General features: G+C 36.3%; 1 protein-coding gene across 1 annotated transcript in view; it reads left to right on the forward strand.

Annotated features, from left to right (window-relative positions):
* The window catches only part of LOC128667141 (mucin-22-like), a 43,265-nt gene extending 31,703 nt beyond the window's left edge, over positions 1–11,562 (forward strand). The window contains exons 4-5 of the mRNA XM_053722061.1: positions 6,774–6,850; positions 8,045–11,562. Of these exons, the coding sequence (XP_053578036.1) occupies positions 6,774–6,850; positions 8,045–8,260 (293 nt within the window). The 3' untranslated portion in view covers positions 8,261–11,562. The remainder of the gene's footprint in view (positions 1–6,773; positions 6,851–8,044) is intronic.
* Positions 11,563–15,139: the final 3,577 nt, after the last annotated feature.

Below are 15,139 nucleotides of genomic sequence, written 5' to 3' on the forward strand. Positions count from 1 at the left end.
CCTTCCCCCTCACTACACGATTGCTTTTTCCTTCTCTTTAACACATTGTTTTCGGATTTTCTCACTCTCTCTTCACAACATAAATGGAAAAATTTGTTACACAAACCAAAGTTAATTCCCCTAAAATGCCAGCCAAAGTAAAAGATAAAAAGGCCAAACTGGCAGATAATAGTACAGAAAATATAACTGAAATCTCAGCCTTAACAATTGATACTCAGGCTCTTACAAATCAGCTAGTAGTTTTGTTTACACCTCAATTTGATTCTATAAAAACAGAACTAGGTGCCATTTCAGATGACATAGGGACACTCTCATCAGAAATGAAACATTTTGCAGTAAGGCTCTCTGAAGCCGAAGATAGGATATCCACATTGGAAGATCAGGCAAATTTACAACACACTGTCCTACAAGAGCATGAGTCTAAAATAAAAAGTATCCAATTGCGTCTGGAGGATCTCGAAGATCGATCCAGGCGCAATAATATTAGAATCATAGGCCTAACAGAGTCTCCGGAGTTTGAGGACCTTATGGGATTTGCATCAACCACTCTGCCACAGGCTCTGGGCATACCCACACAAATGATACCACTAGTAATAGAGAGAGTCCATAGAGTGGGACCTAAGAAATCTAACACCAGTGAGCCTACCAGACCAAGAATGGTCATCCTCAAACTCCTGAGATTTCAGGATAAAATTGAGATCCTCAGTCACTATAAAAAGAGAAAAGAACCATTACTCATAGGGAACAACAAAATCATGTTGTTTCAAGATTTTTCCAGTGAAACATCAGCCAGAAGAAAAGTTATGGCCCCGTATTGCACGCAATTAATAAACAAAGGTATCAATGCTTGGCTGAGCTACCCGGCAAGAATTGTAATTAACAAGAATGGTGAGAGGCAGGTCTTTAGTGAAACATCTGAGGTAATTAAATTTTTAAAGGAAATAGGATAATATTATGATATCGATGTGTATTGTTTAAAATGTCATATCTAAAATCATATCTAAAATGTCAATGGATTTGTGTTTTATTTTTCTCTTGCTCCTTTTTTTTTTTTTTTTTTTTTTCTCGCTTCCCCCCTTCTCCCTACTTTGTCCCCTCCCCTTTTCGTGATTCTGATCCCTTCTAAGAAATGACAGTAGAGAAATGACAGTAGAAATTAGGATGTTCTCCTGGAACGTGGGAGGCATTAGTTCACCCATGAAACGTAAATTGATTCTTAGAACATTAGCCCAGAGACACCCTGATATGGTCTGTCTGCAAGAAACACACCTTAGGGCATCAGAAGCAGTTAAACTCAAGATGAAATGGGTTGGGGAAGTAATCTCTACTAATGGCTCCAATAAAAAATGTGGAGTTGCAATACTCCTACATAAACAATTAGACTATAAGATTATAAAAACTGAGATTGATAGTGAGGCCAGATTTATTTTATTGCATATAATGATAAAAAACATAAAATTTATAATATGTAGTATTTATGCGCCCAATAAATTTTCACCTAGTTTCTGGGATAATATTCAGAAGATGTTGTTCCCTCTTATTGGGAACAACCTAATTCTATGTGGAGACTTCAATATGACGTTGGATCCTTTAATTGACAGATTCTCAAGTAAAAATATAGTAAGTAATAGGCAAAGTGCAAAACATTTTCAGAGACTTTGCCATAAACTAAAACTATTAGATATTTGGAGGATGCAAAATCCCGATATTGTGACATTCTCCTGTGAATCTAAAGGTCATAGAACTTTCTCAAGGATTGACCTATTCTTGATCTCTGAGTCATTATCTGCTCGGCAATCTAATGCGACGATAGGGGAAATCTTGATATCGGATCATGCAATAATTGAATTAACTTTTTTACCAGGTAAAGAAGACAGAAGTCAGAGACCAGCATTTGGTTTTCCCAGATATCTATGCTCTAATCCTAGGTTTCGTTTGTGGCTACAAGCTAAATGGCTGGAATAGGTTTCCAATAATAGGGAATCTGTAAATAATGTTGAAATTCTTTGGGAGGCCTCTAAAACGGTCCTAAGAGGGGACATTATAGCCTACCTTAATATACGTCGGAAAAAGATTAAATTACGCGAGGTCACCTTGGCTGAGAGAGTGAAGCAGGCTTTTATTTTAGTACAGAATACTCCATCACAAAAGAACTGGGATGATTATTTTCTTATCAGAAAGGAAAGAGATCTTTTTCTTAAAGAACAAGCCCAAATTGAGGAGATAAGAATAAATAGACATTATAAGGGCTTTCATGGTTCCTCTGCCAAATATTTGGCTAAACTTACTAAAATCAGAAAAAGAAAGAACATAATACCAGTCATCAAAAAGAATAAGGCTAGATATTTTGAGACCGCAGAAATATGTGGGGTTTTTGCTTCATATTATCAAGATTTATACTCTTCAGTTAAAATTAATCCTGAAGCACAAGAGGGGTTCTGGTCTAAGATTGTAGTACCTAGGATCCAGTCGGATGAATTAATATTGCTAAATGAACAAATAACTAGATCAGAAATTAGTAAAGCCATTGATAAACTGAAATCTAATAAAGCGCCTGGTCCAGATGGACTGCCCGCGGAATATTATAAATGTCTCAAAGACGATCTGGTACCAGTTCTAGAAAAACTTTTCAATGATTATTATAGTTCAGATATCCCCATATCATCCTATTTCTCTATGGCCAACGTTACGCTGATATTAAAAAAGGGTAAGGATCCAGAGGATCCAGGATCGTACAGGCCGATATCTGTTTTAAATTGTGATTATAAGATCCTAGCCTCAATCATAGCTAATCGTTTCTCTCTCGCTTTACAGAAACTTATACATGAAGATCAGACAGGCTTCATGCTCAAAAGGAATTCCTCTAAAAACATTCGTAAACTAATCACGTTGATAGATTATGCGTGGAATATGGAGCCAAAACCCAGTACAGATATGTATAAAGACAGGGCAGTCCTTACCCTGGACGCTGTTAAAGCGTTTGATTCTATTGTATGGGAACATCTTTTTACCTCACTCCGAAAATTCGGGATACAGGGAAACTTCTTGCAATTTATATATAGAATCTATGCGAAGCCAATTTCATATATATTGGTAAACGGAATGATCTCGCCTAAAATAATTCTGCAGCGAGGCACTAGGCAAGGATGTCCGTTGTCTCCCCTGCTTTTCAACGTAGCATTAGAACCATTAGCGATAAGACTAAGAAATAGTCTAGCAGGGATCACAATGGGTTCTCTATGTCTAACTACATTATTATACGCTGATGATATTTTAATTTTTCTAAAAAACACACAACAAGTCATTCCAATTCTGAGACAGATATTGGAGGAATTTAGCTCTTTCTCAGGTTACAAAGTAAATACAGAAAAAAGTGAATTAATGTATATTGGGAATATAGCTACAAACTACCTGGGTAATCCGTTTAAAGTGGTAGATTCTATTAAATATCTGGGTCTAATGCTTCATAAAAACCCTAAATTTTGGTATACAGATAATTATGTTTCATTATTTCAAAAAATCAAATTAGATCTGAAACTATGGACGTCTTTCCCGATCTCTCTCACTGCCAGAGTAAATCTAATCAAAACTATCATATTTCCTCGTCTTCTCTACCCTATACAAAACTTGCCCCTGTTTATAACAAATAGGGATTGTAGAAGTTTTTATTCCTCTGTCTCCAAATTTATTTGGCAAAATAAAAAACCTCGTATTTCATCGGCCAGATTAATGCAGAAATCACGGGCTGCTGGCCTATCATTGCCCAATTTCAATCTTTATAATATTGCAGCGATGGTAAAAATTGCCATTGATTGGTTGGCAAATACAAATACATTTGCCTCTCTAACACAGGAGTCTTTGCTGATTTACCCTTTCGCATTACCTGCGGTTTTGCATTGTAAATTAGGTCAACTGCCGTCCAATGTTGCCTCACTAATTACAATCAAAAATATAGTTTTGGCATGGCATAATTTTTGTAGATTTTTGGAAATTGATTTTTCAATCTCGGAGTTTCTCCCAATCAGGGGTAATCCGCTTTTCCTTCCCGGTCTACGTCAGAAAACTTTTAAAAATTGGGCTGAAAAAGGGTTAAATAAAATCTTGCAATTAATTGGCATAGATGAGAAAGTATTAGAAGGTGAAACCTTGTTTTCCCTTTTTCAACTACCAAGATCGGATCTATTTGCGTTCTTTCAGGTACGTCATTTTATTGTATCACAAGATTGGAGGTTCCCCTTATCGGTTGCATGGTCCGATATCAGAGATTTAATACAGAAAATTGTGGCAGGAGTCACCTCGATTTCACTAATGTATGACATAATGCTTTCTAAACAAACGCAGGGTTTCCGCAGCAGAATCAGCGATCACTGGAGTAGGTTAATTGGAGATACAGAGCCTGAGAGAATTATACAAAGCTTTAAATCTCTGGAAAATTGTAAAGTCCCCTCAACTTGGAAAGAATCCCATATGAAATTAATAAACAATTTTTATCTCTATCCAGCTAAATTAGCACGATTCTATCCATCTAGATCAGCTCTTTGCCCTAGATGTATGTATAGGGAAGCGGACTTATTACATATGCTATGGGCTTGTCCTAAAATAAATCAGCTCTGGCTGAAATTTATGTATTGGTTTAATAATTTACATGGTGTTACAATCTCTCTCACGTTTCGGGACATTATCCTGCTGGTTGTTCCAGCAACAAGTGTGGACTAGCATTGGACCTGTTCCCTAAATATCTCCATATTAGCTGTCAGACAAAGCATTTTTAAAAAATGGAAAGAAAAAAAAGGGCCGGTTCTATCTGAGATAGTGCATGCCATTCAAGATCAAATTATTTTTGAATCATATCATTTACAAGAGGCCTCTGAAGTTAGAATTAAAAAGTTCCTACTAAGCTGGTACCCCATTATTAACTCCTTTCCCAGGCCTATACAAAAACAGATTTTAGTGCCCTTTACATCTTCAGTAAGCTTCGATGAAATGGTCATACTAAATCTCTTTCCACATACATGGATTTCCAATAGTACAGAAATCTAAATATTAATTCTGGTCAAGAGACAGGGGGTGAAGCGAGAAGATTAATTTTTCAATTAATTTTCTTTTCTCCTTTTTTTTTTTTTTTTTCTTTTTCCTTCTTCTTTTTTCTCTCCTTTTTTTCTCTCTCTCTTCTCTTTTCTTTTCTTCCGAAATATGGAAAACAGGAAAATTCCCAGCTCGGTGTACAAGTTTTGCTCTTTTTGAGATGATGAATCAAACGTGGCAAAGTATATATGTCTTGTACTATATTATGTTTCTATTCTGCATTATGTTTGACCTTGCCCTGTGAGGCAGAAAAGGTTTGATGTTATTGATTGTACACTGTTTGGGTTTCAAAATAAATATTAAAAAAAAAAAAAAAAACATTAGTACTACATGACAGGAAATAGTGCTGTTATCTAGTGCTCTTGCTAATGTATAACAATAAAACTACATGACAGGAAATAGTGCTGCCATCTAGTGCTCTTGCTAATGTATAACATTAGCACTACATGACAGGAAATAGTGCTGCCCTCTAGTGCTCTTGCTAATGTATAACATTAGTACTACATGGCAGGAAATAGTGCTGCACTCTAGTGATCTTGCTAATGTATAACATTAGTACTACATGACAGGAAATAGTGCTGCCATCTAGTGCTCTTTCTAATGTATAACATTAGTACTACATGACAGGAAATAGTGCTGCCATCTAGTGCTCTTGCTAATGTATAACATTAGTACTACATGACAGGAAATAGTGCTGCCATCTAGTGATCTTGCTAATGTATAACATTAGCACTACATGACAGGAAATAGTGCTGCCCTCTAGTGCTTTTGCTAATGTATAACATTAGTACTTCATGACAGGAAATAGTGCTGCACTCTAGTGATCTTGCTAATGTATAACATTAGTACAACATGACAGGAAATAGTGCTGCCCTCTAGTGCTCTTGCTGATGTATAACATTAGTACTACATGACAGGAAATAGTGCTGCCAACTAGTGCTCTTGCTAATGTATAACATTAGTACTACATGACAGGAAATAGTGCTGGCCTCTAGTGCTCTTGCTAATGTATAACATTAGTACTACATGACAGGAAATAGTGCTGCCCTCTAGTGCTCTTGCTAATGTATATCATTACTACTGCATTACAGGAAATAGTGCTGCCATCTAGTGCTCTTGCTAATGTATAACATTAGTACTACATGACAGGAAATAGTGCTGCCATCTAGTGCTCTTGCTAATGTATAACATTAGTACTACATGACAGGAAATAGTGCTGCCATCTAGTGCTCTTGTTAATGTATAACATTAGTACTACATGACAGGAAATAGTGCTGCCATCTAATACTCTTGATAATGTATAACATTAGTACTACATGACAGGAAATAGTGCTGCCATCTAGTGCTCTTACTAATGTGTAACATTGTTGCAAAACTGCTGCCATATAGTCCTGGAGGCACGTGCACACTCCTGAACTTACCATCCTACTTTTCAACAATGGATAACAAGAAGACAAAAAAACTAGATAATAGAAGTAAATTGGAAAATTGTTTAAAACTGTATGTTCTATCCGAGTCATGAAAGAAAAAAAAATTGGGTTTTATGTCCCTTTAAAATTCTATATTCTATCTAAATCATGAAAATGTAATTTTAACTTTACTGTAACTTTAAGGTAAAATCTCTCCTGCAGCATTTCCTGTTTAGAATGTAGATACATATTTAAATATACTTACAACTTGTCTTTCAGTCTCGTTTTGGAGCATTATCCTGATTGGACTAGTTGCTGTTCTCGCTGCTGGTTTAATACTGGGGTTACTTTTTGGAGTAAGTATCTTATATGTTTATTAATAGGGACCAATTTATCATAGGTCTGTCCGTCTTGTTCCGCTCAGCTGTCGGCATTTATCATTGCACTAGCAGTTCACAAGAACTGCTTGTGCAATGCCACCCCCTGCAGATTTGCGGCCAATCGGCCACTAGCAGGGGGTGTCAATCAGCCCGTTCGTATGAGATCGGGCCGATTGATGTCCGCAGCCTTAGAGCAGGTCTTAAGACCGCTGCTTCATAACGGCTGTTTCCAGCGAGCCTGAGGGCTCGCGCGGAAACAGGGGCATCAGGGGCCTATCAGCTCTTGATAAATCGGCCCCTAAGTCTGCTTGTAGTGCTTATATGAACCTTATATATCCAATAATTAAACAGACAATATTTTCTCTTGACACTAATCACATTCAAACACCATTGTCTCAATATTTAACAATAAATACACAATAACACACAATACTAAATGGGACGTGCAGCCCAAAATCTTTATATTGTGATTCAGACAGAGCAAGCAATTTAAAGAAAGGTTCCAATTTACTTCTATAATCAAATGTGCTTCAATCTCATGGTATTATTTGTTGAAGAGATACCTAGATAGTTGTCTGGAGCACTAAATGGCAGGAAATAGTGCTGTCAGCTAGTGCTCTTGGAAATGCATAACATTCTTGCAAAAATGATGCTACATAGTGCTGCAGGCACGTGCGTGCACGCTCCTGAGCTTACTTTCTTGCATTTCAAGAAAGAATACCAAGAGAATAAAGATATTTTTTATAATAGAAGTAAATAGGAAAGTTATTTCAAGATGCATGCTCTATCAGAATCATGAATGAATAATTTGGGGTTGCATGTCCCTTTAAAGGGATACTAAACCCAAATTTTTCATTTCATGATTCAGATAGAACATGCAATTTTAAGCAACTTTCTAATTTACTCCTATTATCCATCTTTTTCGATCTCTTGGTATCTTTATTTGAAAAGCAGGAATGAAAGCTTAGGAGCCGCCCCATTTTAGGTTCAGCACCCTGAATAGTGCTTGCTGATTAGGGACTAAATGTAGCCACCAATCTGCAAGTGCTATCCATGGTGCTGAACCAAACGTGGGCCGGTTCCTAAACTTTAAGTCCTTTCAAAACCTCACTGTTATAATCTAATATTAAGAAGTTTTATAACCTATTGCATCACACCTTTTCTTGACAGATACTGGCTTGCATAAGGTCCGGGGGCACCTACGCTGTATCTAGTATTCCTAGCTATTTCCCCCATTTAGCTGCAGGGATTTCTGCAAGACCATCATTGAGCCTAGACCCCGAAGGAGGGAGGCTGCAAACAGGATATATCAAGAGACCATCTATTCAAAGAGAAGCGTATGAGCTGCAGCCAAAATTCCTCCATTCTGGGCATAAAAACTATTAATGTAAAAATGTATTTATTGTATGTTTTTCTACACTTCTGACTGAAGCTTCTACCACTTATATATCTCTTACATCTCCTTAGCTATACTAAATAGCTGGGTCATGATATGTAGGACACTGTTTGATCACTACTAGTACACTAGCAGACTAAATATTATAAACAACAAGTATTATAAACAAGAAGCCGTAGAAAAAACACACATTCTCAGTAGGAGGTGGGTGAGATGGGTGCTAAAATGTTTATTTTAAATGACTTATTGTAAGTATTGGCTATTTTGTATACAGACAGAAGCTAAGAAGGTATTTGTGTATATTGAGAAAGATACGACATGGATGCATGCTCTCTATGTAAGCTCAGCCCATTTGATTAGGTTGTAGGTTCAACATGTAGTAATTTCACATACAGAAATAAAGCTAAACGAGAAATTTCACATACATTTTATACTCTGCAGTTGGTATAACAAATCACAAGAAACACATTAAGGATAAACCAATTTTACAGACTATTATCTCTTTAAACTCCCAGAGAAATCCCTCATAAAATGTTTAAGTAATCACAATAAAATTATGCTTTATATTCAATATAAATTTTCTTCCGATTTGCCCTATAGAGAGGCTAGAGTACATACAGTACTGCATACTCAGGTATGCTGCAGTTTGTTTCACCCAGATGTATGCTACACAGTCATGGCTGTATTATGACTCTCATGTGTCCGAGGTATTTTGCTTTCATGGATCCTTTTTTTCCATGAAAGAAAAATCTACTAAAATTATAATTTACAACTGCATTAGTATGACAATAATAATAATCTATGCTGAATTATATTTGTCTTGAAACAGCGCAACACAGTTGAAGTATGTTTCTTGCTTATTGACCGAAGTAAATTGCGCTGAGACTAAAGTGGGCTCTTTGTGTACCATTATTTAATTGGCATTGATAAAGGGCACCAGGGGATACTGTCCCCACTTGTATAACAGATTGACCCTCCACCATGAACCTCACTCCATGATCTGAAGCTGACAGACAGTGAGAGAACAGAAGCCCCGCCCCCGAGCTTCAGGACAGGAGAAGGTTATAATTAGTAATTAAATCAGTAAGTTATAATCTAAAATACATTAAAATATTTTCTTTACAATAGTTTTTATTTTTTTTATTTTTTAAGATATTAAACATTTTTGTGGACCCTAAAAGTATTATGGCCCTAATGAATACGTCTGCACTGTACACTTTTTTTTTAGACCATTGAAAGCTTTTCAAAAAGGTTTATTCCTAGATTGCTCTGCAGTAGCAAAACCCTGCAAGATGTTCTAACCAAGCATGTTTTCAGTGGATAATTACTCCTTATTGTCATTGGCTTTTTCCAGTGTTGAAAATCCCAAAATGCTTTTGCTATTAATGTCCTATAAGCTCAAAATAATTACCTCTCAGAAACAACTTTCAAATTTGTTATCTGCTTTGTTAATCCCTTGATTTTGTAATCCAAAACACAAATGCGTAGGATTAGCAACAAACAAAATGGCAATATTGTGGGTTTAGCAATTTTATTTCAGTGTGTAGTGATGGTAATAGATTATGTGTGCAATTAACCTTTTGGCTCCAAAACCATAGAGATTGAAGGGATTTGAACTGGGGCATTATGGTTACAGCAGAGATGTGAAATTTGTAGGTTATGGATTTGCCAATTGTTTTATTAAAAAGTGCTTATTATTAATATTTTAACTTAAATTGACTGAGCAGGTGGTGTTTTTATCTTTTTGTTGATATTGCTTCTTAATCCCTTAATGACCATGACGTACCCTGGGTATGTCGCTGGTCTTTAAAGGTTTAACTTCCAATAATGGCAGAGATCATTTAAATGTGCTTTTCCCATGCAAAAAAACAATGTTGCATCTGAAAACTTTTTGGGGTACTAAGTAATTAGTTGAAAGTGTTGTGTGGGTGGTTTATATTATTTAATAAGTGAAAAATATCCCCGTAAATATGTAGTTAAACAATAATTATGAACAAAAGTACTGGTGATAATGAAAATGACTGATTGTGATAAATTCGACATAGAAAACGGCTCATCAGCAGCTGTTAAAATGCCAATATTTATCAAACTATAGAATATCAACAAACCCCCAAAGTGCCAAAATAACATTCTTGTGGGCAGGCACATACTACATTGTCCATGCGTGCTTGGTTAACCTCTTCCCCAACTTCCTATTCCATACTCTCCACTTCTTTTCCCTTTCCTCTCCACTACAAGGCACTAGTGAAACACTTGCAACATTATCTTATTGGTTCTGCTTCCTGTCCCTCACGGACATACTGACTTATTGAGGCTAACCCTGTTACATATATTTCCCTAATTGGCTTTAACAAATAAGAACTGCAAAACGATTGCCTTTATACTCATTTAATGACAAAGGCTAGTCTTATTGTCTGGAAACTGAAGCCCAGATGGGCTCATCAAGATAAGGCAACAGGTGAGTAGCATTTGGCTATTAAAAAAAAATTGAAGCAAACAAAAAAAAAAAAAACATTTGCTTAATAGTACGGTTTAGACTTGGCTCATATGTTTTGGGGCAGCAAGACATCAAAACTGTCTTTTAATTATGGCCTCTAGTTATCAAGCCGTCGGCTTTCTTGCATTCAACAGCACCAATACGCTTGCCTAAGATCGCCTAACATCGCTGCCGTGGACCTAATTACGTTCGCCAAAGTTATCAAGAAAGCTGTCAAAAAGCCGTGCACCAAGTACAGATTGATGAGCAGTGGACTGTTGTTAACTAACAGTCATCGATCTCGCCGCTCTTCGGCTTATTCGCAGCTTTCTTGCTACCCTGTCACTAAGCACCCACACTATACTATACTGTTTTACCCCCTAAACAACCACTCCAGGACCCCGCCACATCTAAATAAAGTTATTAACCCCTAAACCGCCGCTCCCAGAGCCCACCGCAACTCTATTAAAGTGTTTAACCCCTAAACTGCTGCTCCCAGACCCAGCCGCAACTCTAATAAATGTATTAACCCCTAAACCGCCGCTCACGGAGCCCACCACCTACATTATACCTATTAACCCCTAATCTGCCGCCCCTATACCGCCACCACTATAATAAACATATTAACCCCTAAATCTAAGTCTAACCCTTATACCCCCTAACTTAGTTATATTAGTTATATTTTACAGGCAACTTTATATTTATTTTAACTAGGTACAATAGTTTTTAAATAGTTAGTAACTATTTAATAACTACCTAGCTAAAATAAATACAAATGTACCTGTGAAATAAATCCTAACCTAAGTTACAATTACACTTAACACTACACTATAATTAAATTAATTAAATAAATTAACTACAATTAAATACAATTAATTAAAATTAAATAAAATTAACTAAAGTACAAAAAAAAAAACTAAATTACAGAAAATAATAAAATAATTACAAGATTTTTAAACTAATTACACCTAATCTAATCCCCCTTATATAATAAAAAGCCCCCCAAAATAATAAAAATCCCTACCCTATACTAAATTACAAATAGCCCTTAAAAGGGCTTTTTGCGGGGCATTGCCCCAAAGTAATCAGCTCTATTACCTGTAAAAAAAAATAACAATTCCCCCCCAACATTAAAACCCACCACCCACACACCCAATCCTACTCTAAAACCCAACCAATCCCCCATTAATAAAACCTAACACTAACCCCTTGAAGATCACCCTACCTTGAGACGTCTTCACCCAACCGGGCCTAAGTCCTCAACGAATCCGGGCGAAGTCTTCATCCAACCAGGCAGAAGAGGTCCTCCAGATGGGCAGAAGTCTTCATCCAGGCGGCATCTTCTATCTTCATCCATCCGACGAGGAGCGGCTCCATCTTGAAGACATCCGATGCGGAGCATCCATCCAGACTGACGACTACCCGACGAATGACGGTTCCTTTAAATGATGTCATCCAAGATGGCATCCCTTGAATTCTGATTGGCTGATAGAATTCTATCAGCCAATTGGAATTAGGGTAGGAAAAATCCTATCGGCTGATGCAATCAGCCAATAGGATTGAGCTTGCATTCTATTGGCTGATTGGAACAGCCAATAGAATGCGAGCTCAATCCTATTGGCTGATTGGATCAGCCAATAGTATTGAACTTCAATCCTATTGGCTGATTGCATCAGCCAATAGGATTTTTCCTACCTTAATTCTGATTGGCTGATAGAATTATATCAGCCAATCAGAATTCAAGGGACGCCATCTTGGATGATGTCATTTAAAGGAACCGTCATTTGTCGGGTAGTCGTCGGTCTGGATGGATGCTCCGCGTCGGATGTCTTCAAGATGGAGCCACTCCTCGTCGGATGGATGAAGATAGAAGATGCCCGTCTGGAGGACCTCTTCTGCCCGGTTGGATGAAGACTTCGCCCGGATTCGTTGAGGACTTAGGCCTGGTTGGGGGAAGACGTCTCAAGGTACGGTGATCTTCAAGGGGTTAGTGTTAGGTTTTATTAAGGGGGTATTGGGTGGGTTTTAGAGTAGGGTTGGGTGTGTGGGTGGTGGGTTTTAATGTTGGGGGGGAATTGTTATTTTTTTACAGGTAATAGAGCTGATTACTTTGGGAAAATGCCCCACAAAAAGTGCTTTTAAGGGCTATTTGTAATTTAGTATAGGGTAGGGATTTTTTATTATTTTGGGGGGCTTTTCTATTTTATTAAGGGGATTAGATTAGGTGTAATTAGTTTAAAAATCTTGTAATTATTTTATTATTTTCTGTAATTTGGTTTTTTTGTTACTTTAGTTAATTTTATTTAATTTTAATTAATTGTATTTAATTGTAGTTAATTTATTTAATTAATTTAATTATAGTGTATTGTTAGGTGTAATTGTAACTTAGGTTACGATTTATTTTACAGGTAAATTTGTATTTCTTTTAACTAGGTAGTTATTAAATAGTTAATAACTATTTAATAACTATTGTACCTAGTTAAAATAAATACAAAGTTGCCTGTAAAATAAAAATAAACCCTAAGATAGCTACAATGTAACTATTAGTTATATTGTAGCTATCTTAGGGTTTATTTTACAGGTAAGTATTTAGTTTTAAATAGGAATAATTTAGTTAATTATAGGAATTTTATTTAGATTTATTTAAATTATATTTAAGTTAGGGGGTGTTAGGGTTAGAGTTAGATTTAGATTTAGGGGTTATAAGTATAATGTAGCTGGCGTCGGTGTAGGGGGGGCAGATTAGGGGTTAATAAATATAATTTAGGTGGCGGTGGTGTAGGGGGGCAGATTAGGGGTGTTTAGACTCAGGGTACATGTTAGGGTGTTAGGTGTAGACATTACTATAGGAATCAATGGGATATCGGGCAGCAGCAAACATGAGCTTTCGCTGCTTTCAGACTCCCATTGATTCCTATGGCATCCGCCACCTCCAGGGTGGCAGATTGAAAACCAGGTACGCTGGGCCGGAATAGTGGCGAGCGTACCTGCTAGTTTTTTGATAACTACCAAAAGTAGTCAGATTGTGCCGAACTTGCATTCGGAATATCTGTAGTGATGTAAGTATCGATCTGTGTCTGACTGAGTAGTATGTTAAGTCACTAAATTCTACTTTTGCCGGTCTGTAGGGTTTGATAACTATGGCGAATCAGGCTCGCCACATATACGCTGCGGAATTCCAGCGTATTTGCGGTTGACAGCTTGATAAATAGAGGCCTATGTGTTTACTGTCTCTTAAACCAGAATCTCTGCCTTTTTTGTCTATTTTCTATTTTTTGGGAAAAACTGTCAGATATATAAATGTATATGATCTGTAACTTTATTTTATTGATAAATGACACACTAAAATACCTTTTGTATGTATTATCATGTTATTCTATATTTAAATATCTAGGTAACAGTTTTAGTGACTAAAGCATTTCTTTAGTTGTATGCAATTCATAATGTTTGCTTAAATGTATTTAAAATCACAATTTAGATACACTGTTGTTCTCTGTGTTTAGAACATACCCATAAAAACATACACAGTATTATATGTTTATGAATATTTATAATTATGAATTCTCTCATTTGTTTTGAACATTGTATATAAACTCAATGATGTTTACATATGTACAATATAGCATATTATTTATTGACAGTAAAATTGTGTTTAATAAAAGTTTTGTTTCATTTGGGTAAATTCTTCATGAGTATATATCTACCAATACCATTGAGTGTGTGTCTATGTGTGTGTGTGTGTATGTGGTTTGAGTTTGTGTGTTTATAGGTGCCTATGTGTGTCTGTATATATATATATATATATATATATATATATGTGTGTGTGTGTGTGTGTGTCTGTCTATCTATGAGTATGTGTGTGTTTGTATTTGTCTATATATAAATGTGTGTGTGACTGTATATGTATTTGTGTGTGTGTCTATCTATGTTTGTATATGTGTGTATAAATATGTGTGTGTGTCTGTGTCTATATAGGAATATGTATGTGACTGTATATGTATGTGTTTGTGCGCGTCAGAGAGAGAGTGCTTATGTATTAATAATTAGGTTACAAGTGGAACGCTAAATATCGCTTTCGAGAAAGTGATATTAGCACTCCACTGAGTAATACCAGCGCACGCTAATGTGCGCAGGTATTAAACGTTGAGTGCAATGCGAATGTGACCTTATGTTCGCATTGCTAGGAAGCATTGCACTTACGAGAGTGCACTTTCATAGGCTGCAATGGGAGCCTCTTTCTCATGCAGTCAGACACGGCATGAGAATTTGCGCAGCACAGGGAATAAGTAGTGCAGCGATGGCAGCAAAGTGTATATATATATATATATATATATATATATATATATATATATATATATATATATACTGTATATATATATATATATATATATAT

The sequence above is a fragment of the Bombina bombina genome, chromosome 7, assembly GCF_027579735.1.
Source record: "Bombina bombina isolate aBomBom1 chromosome 7, aBomBom1.pri, whole genome shotgun sequence".
NCBI lineage: Eukaryota > Metazoa > Chordata > Amphibia > Anura > Bombinatoridae > Bombina > Bombina bombina.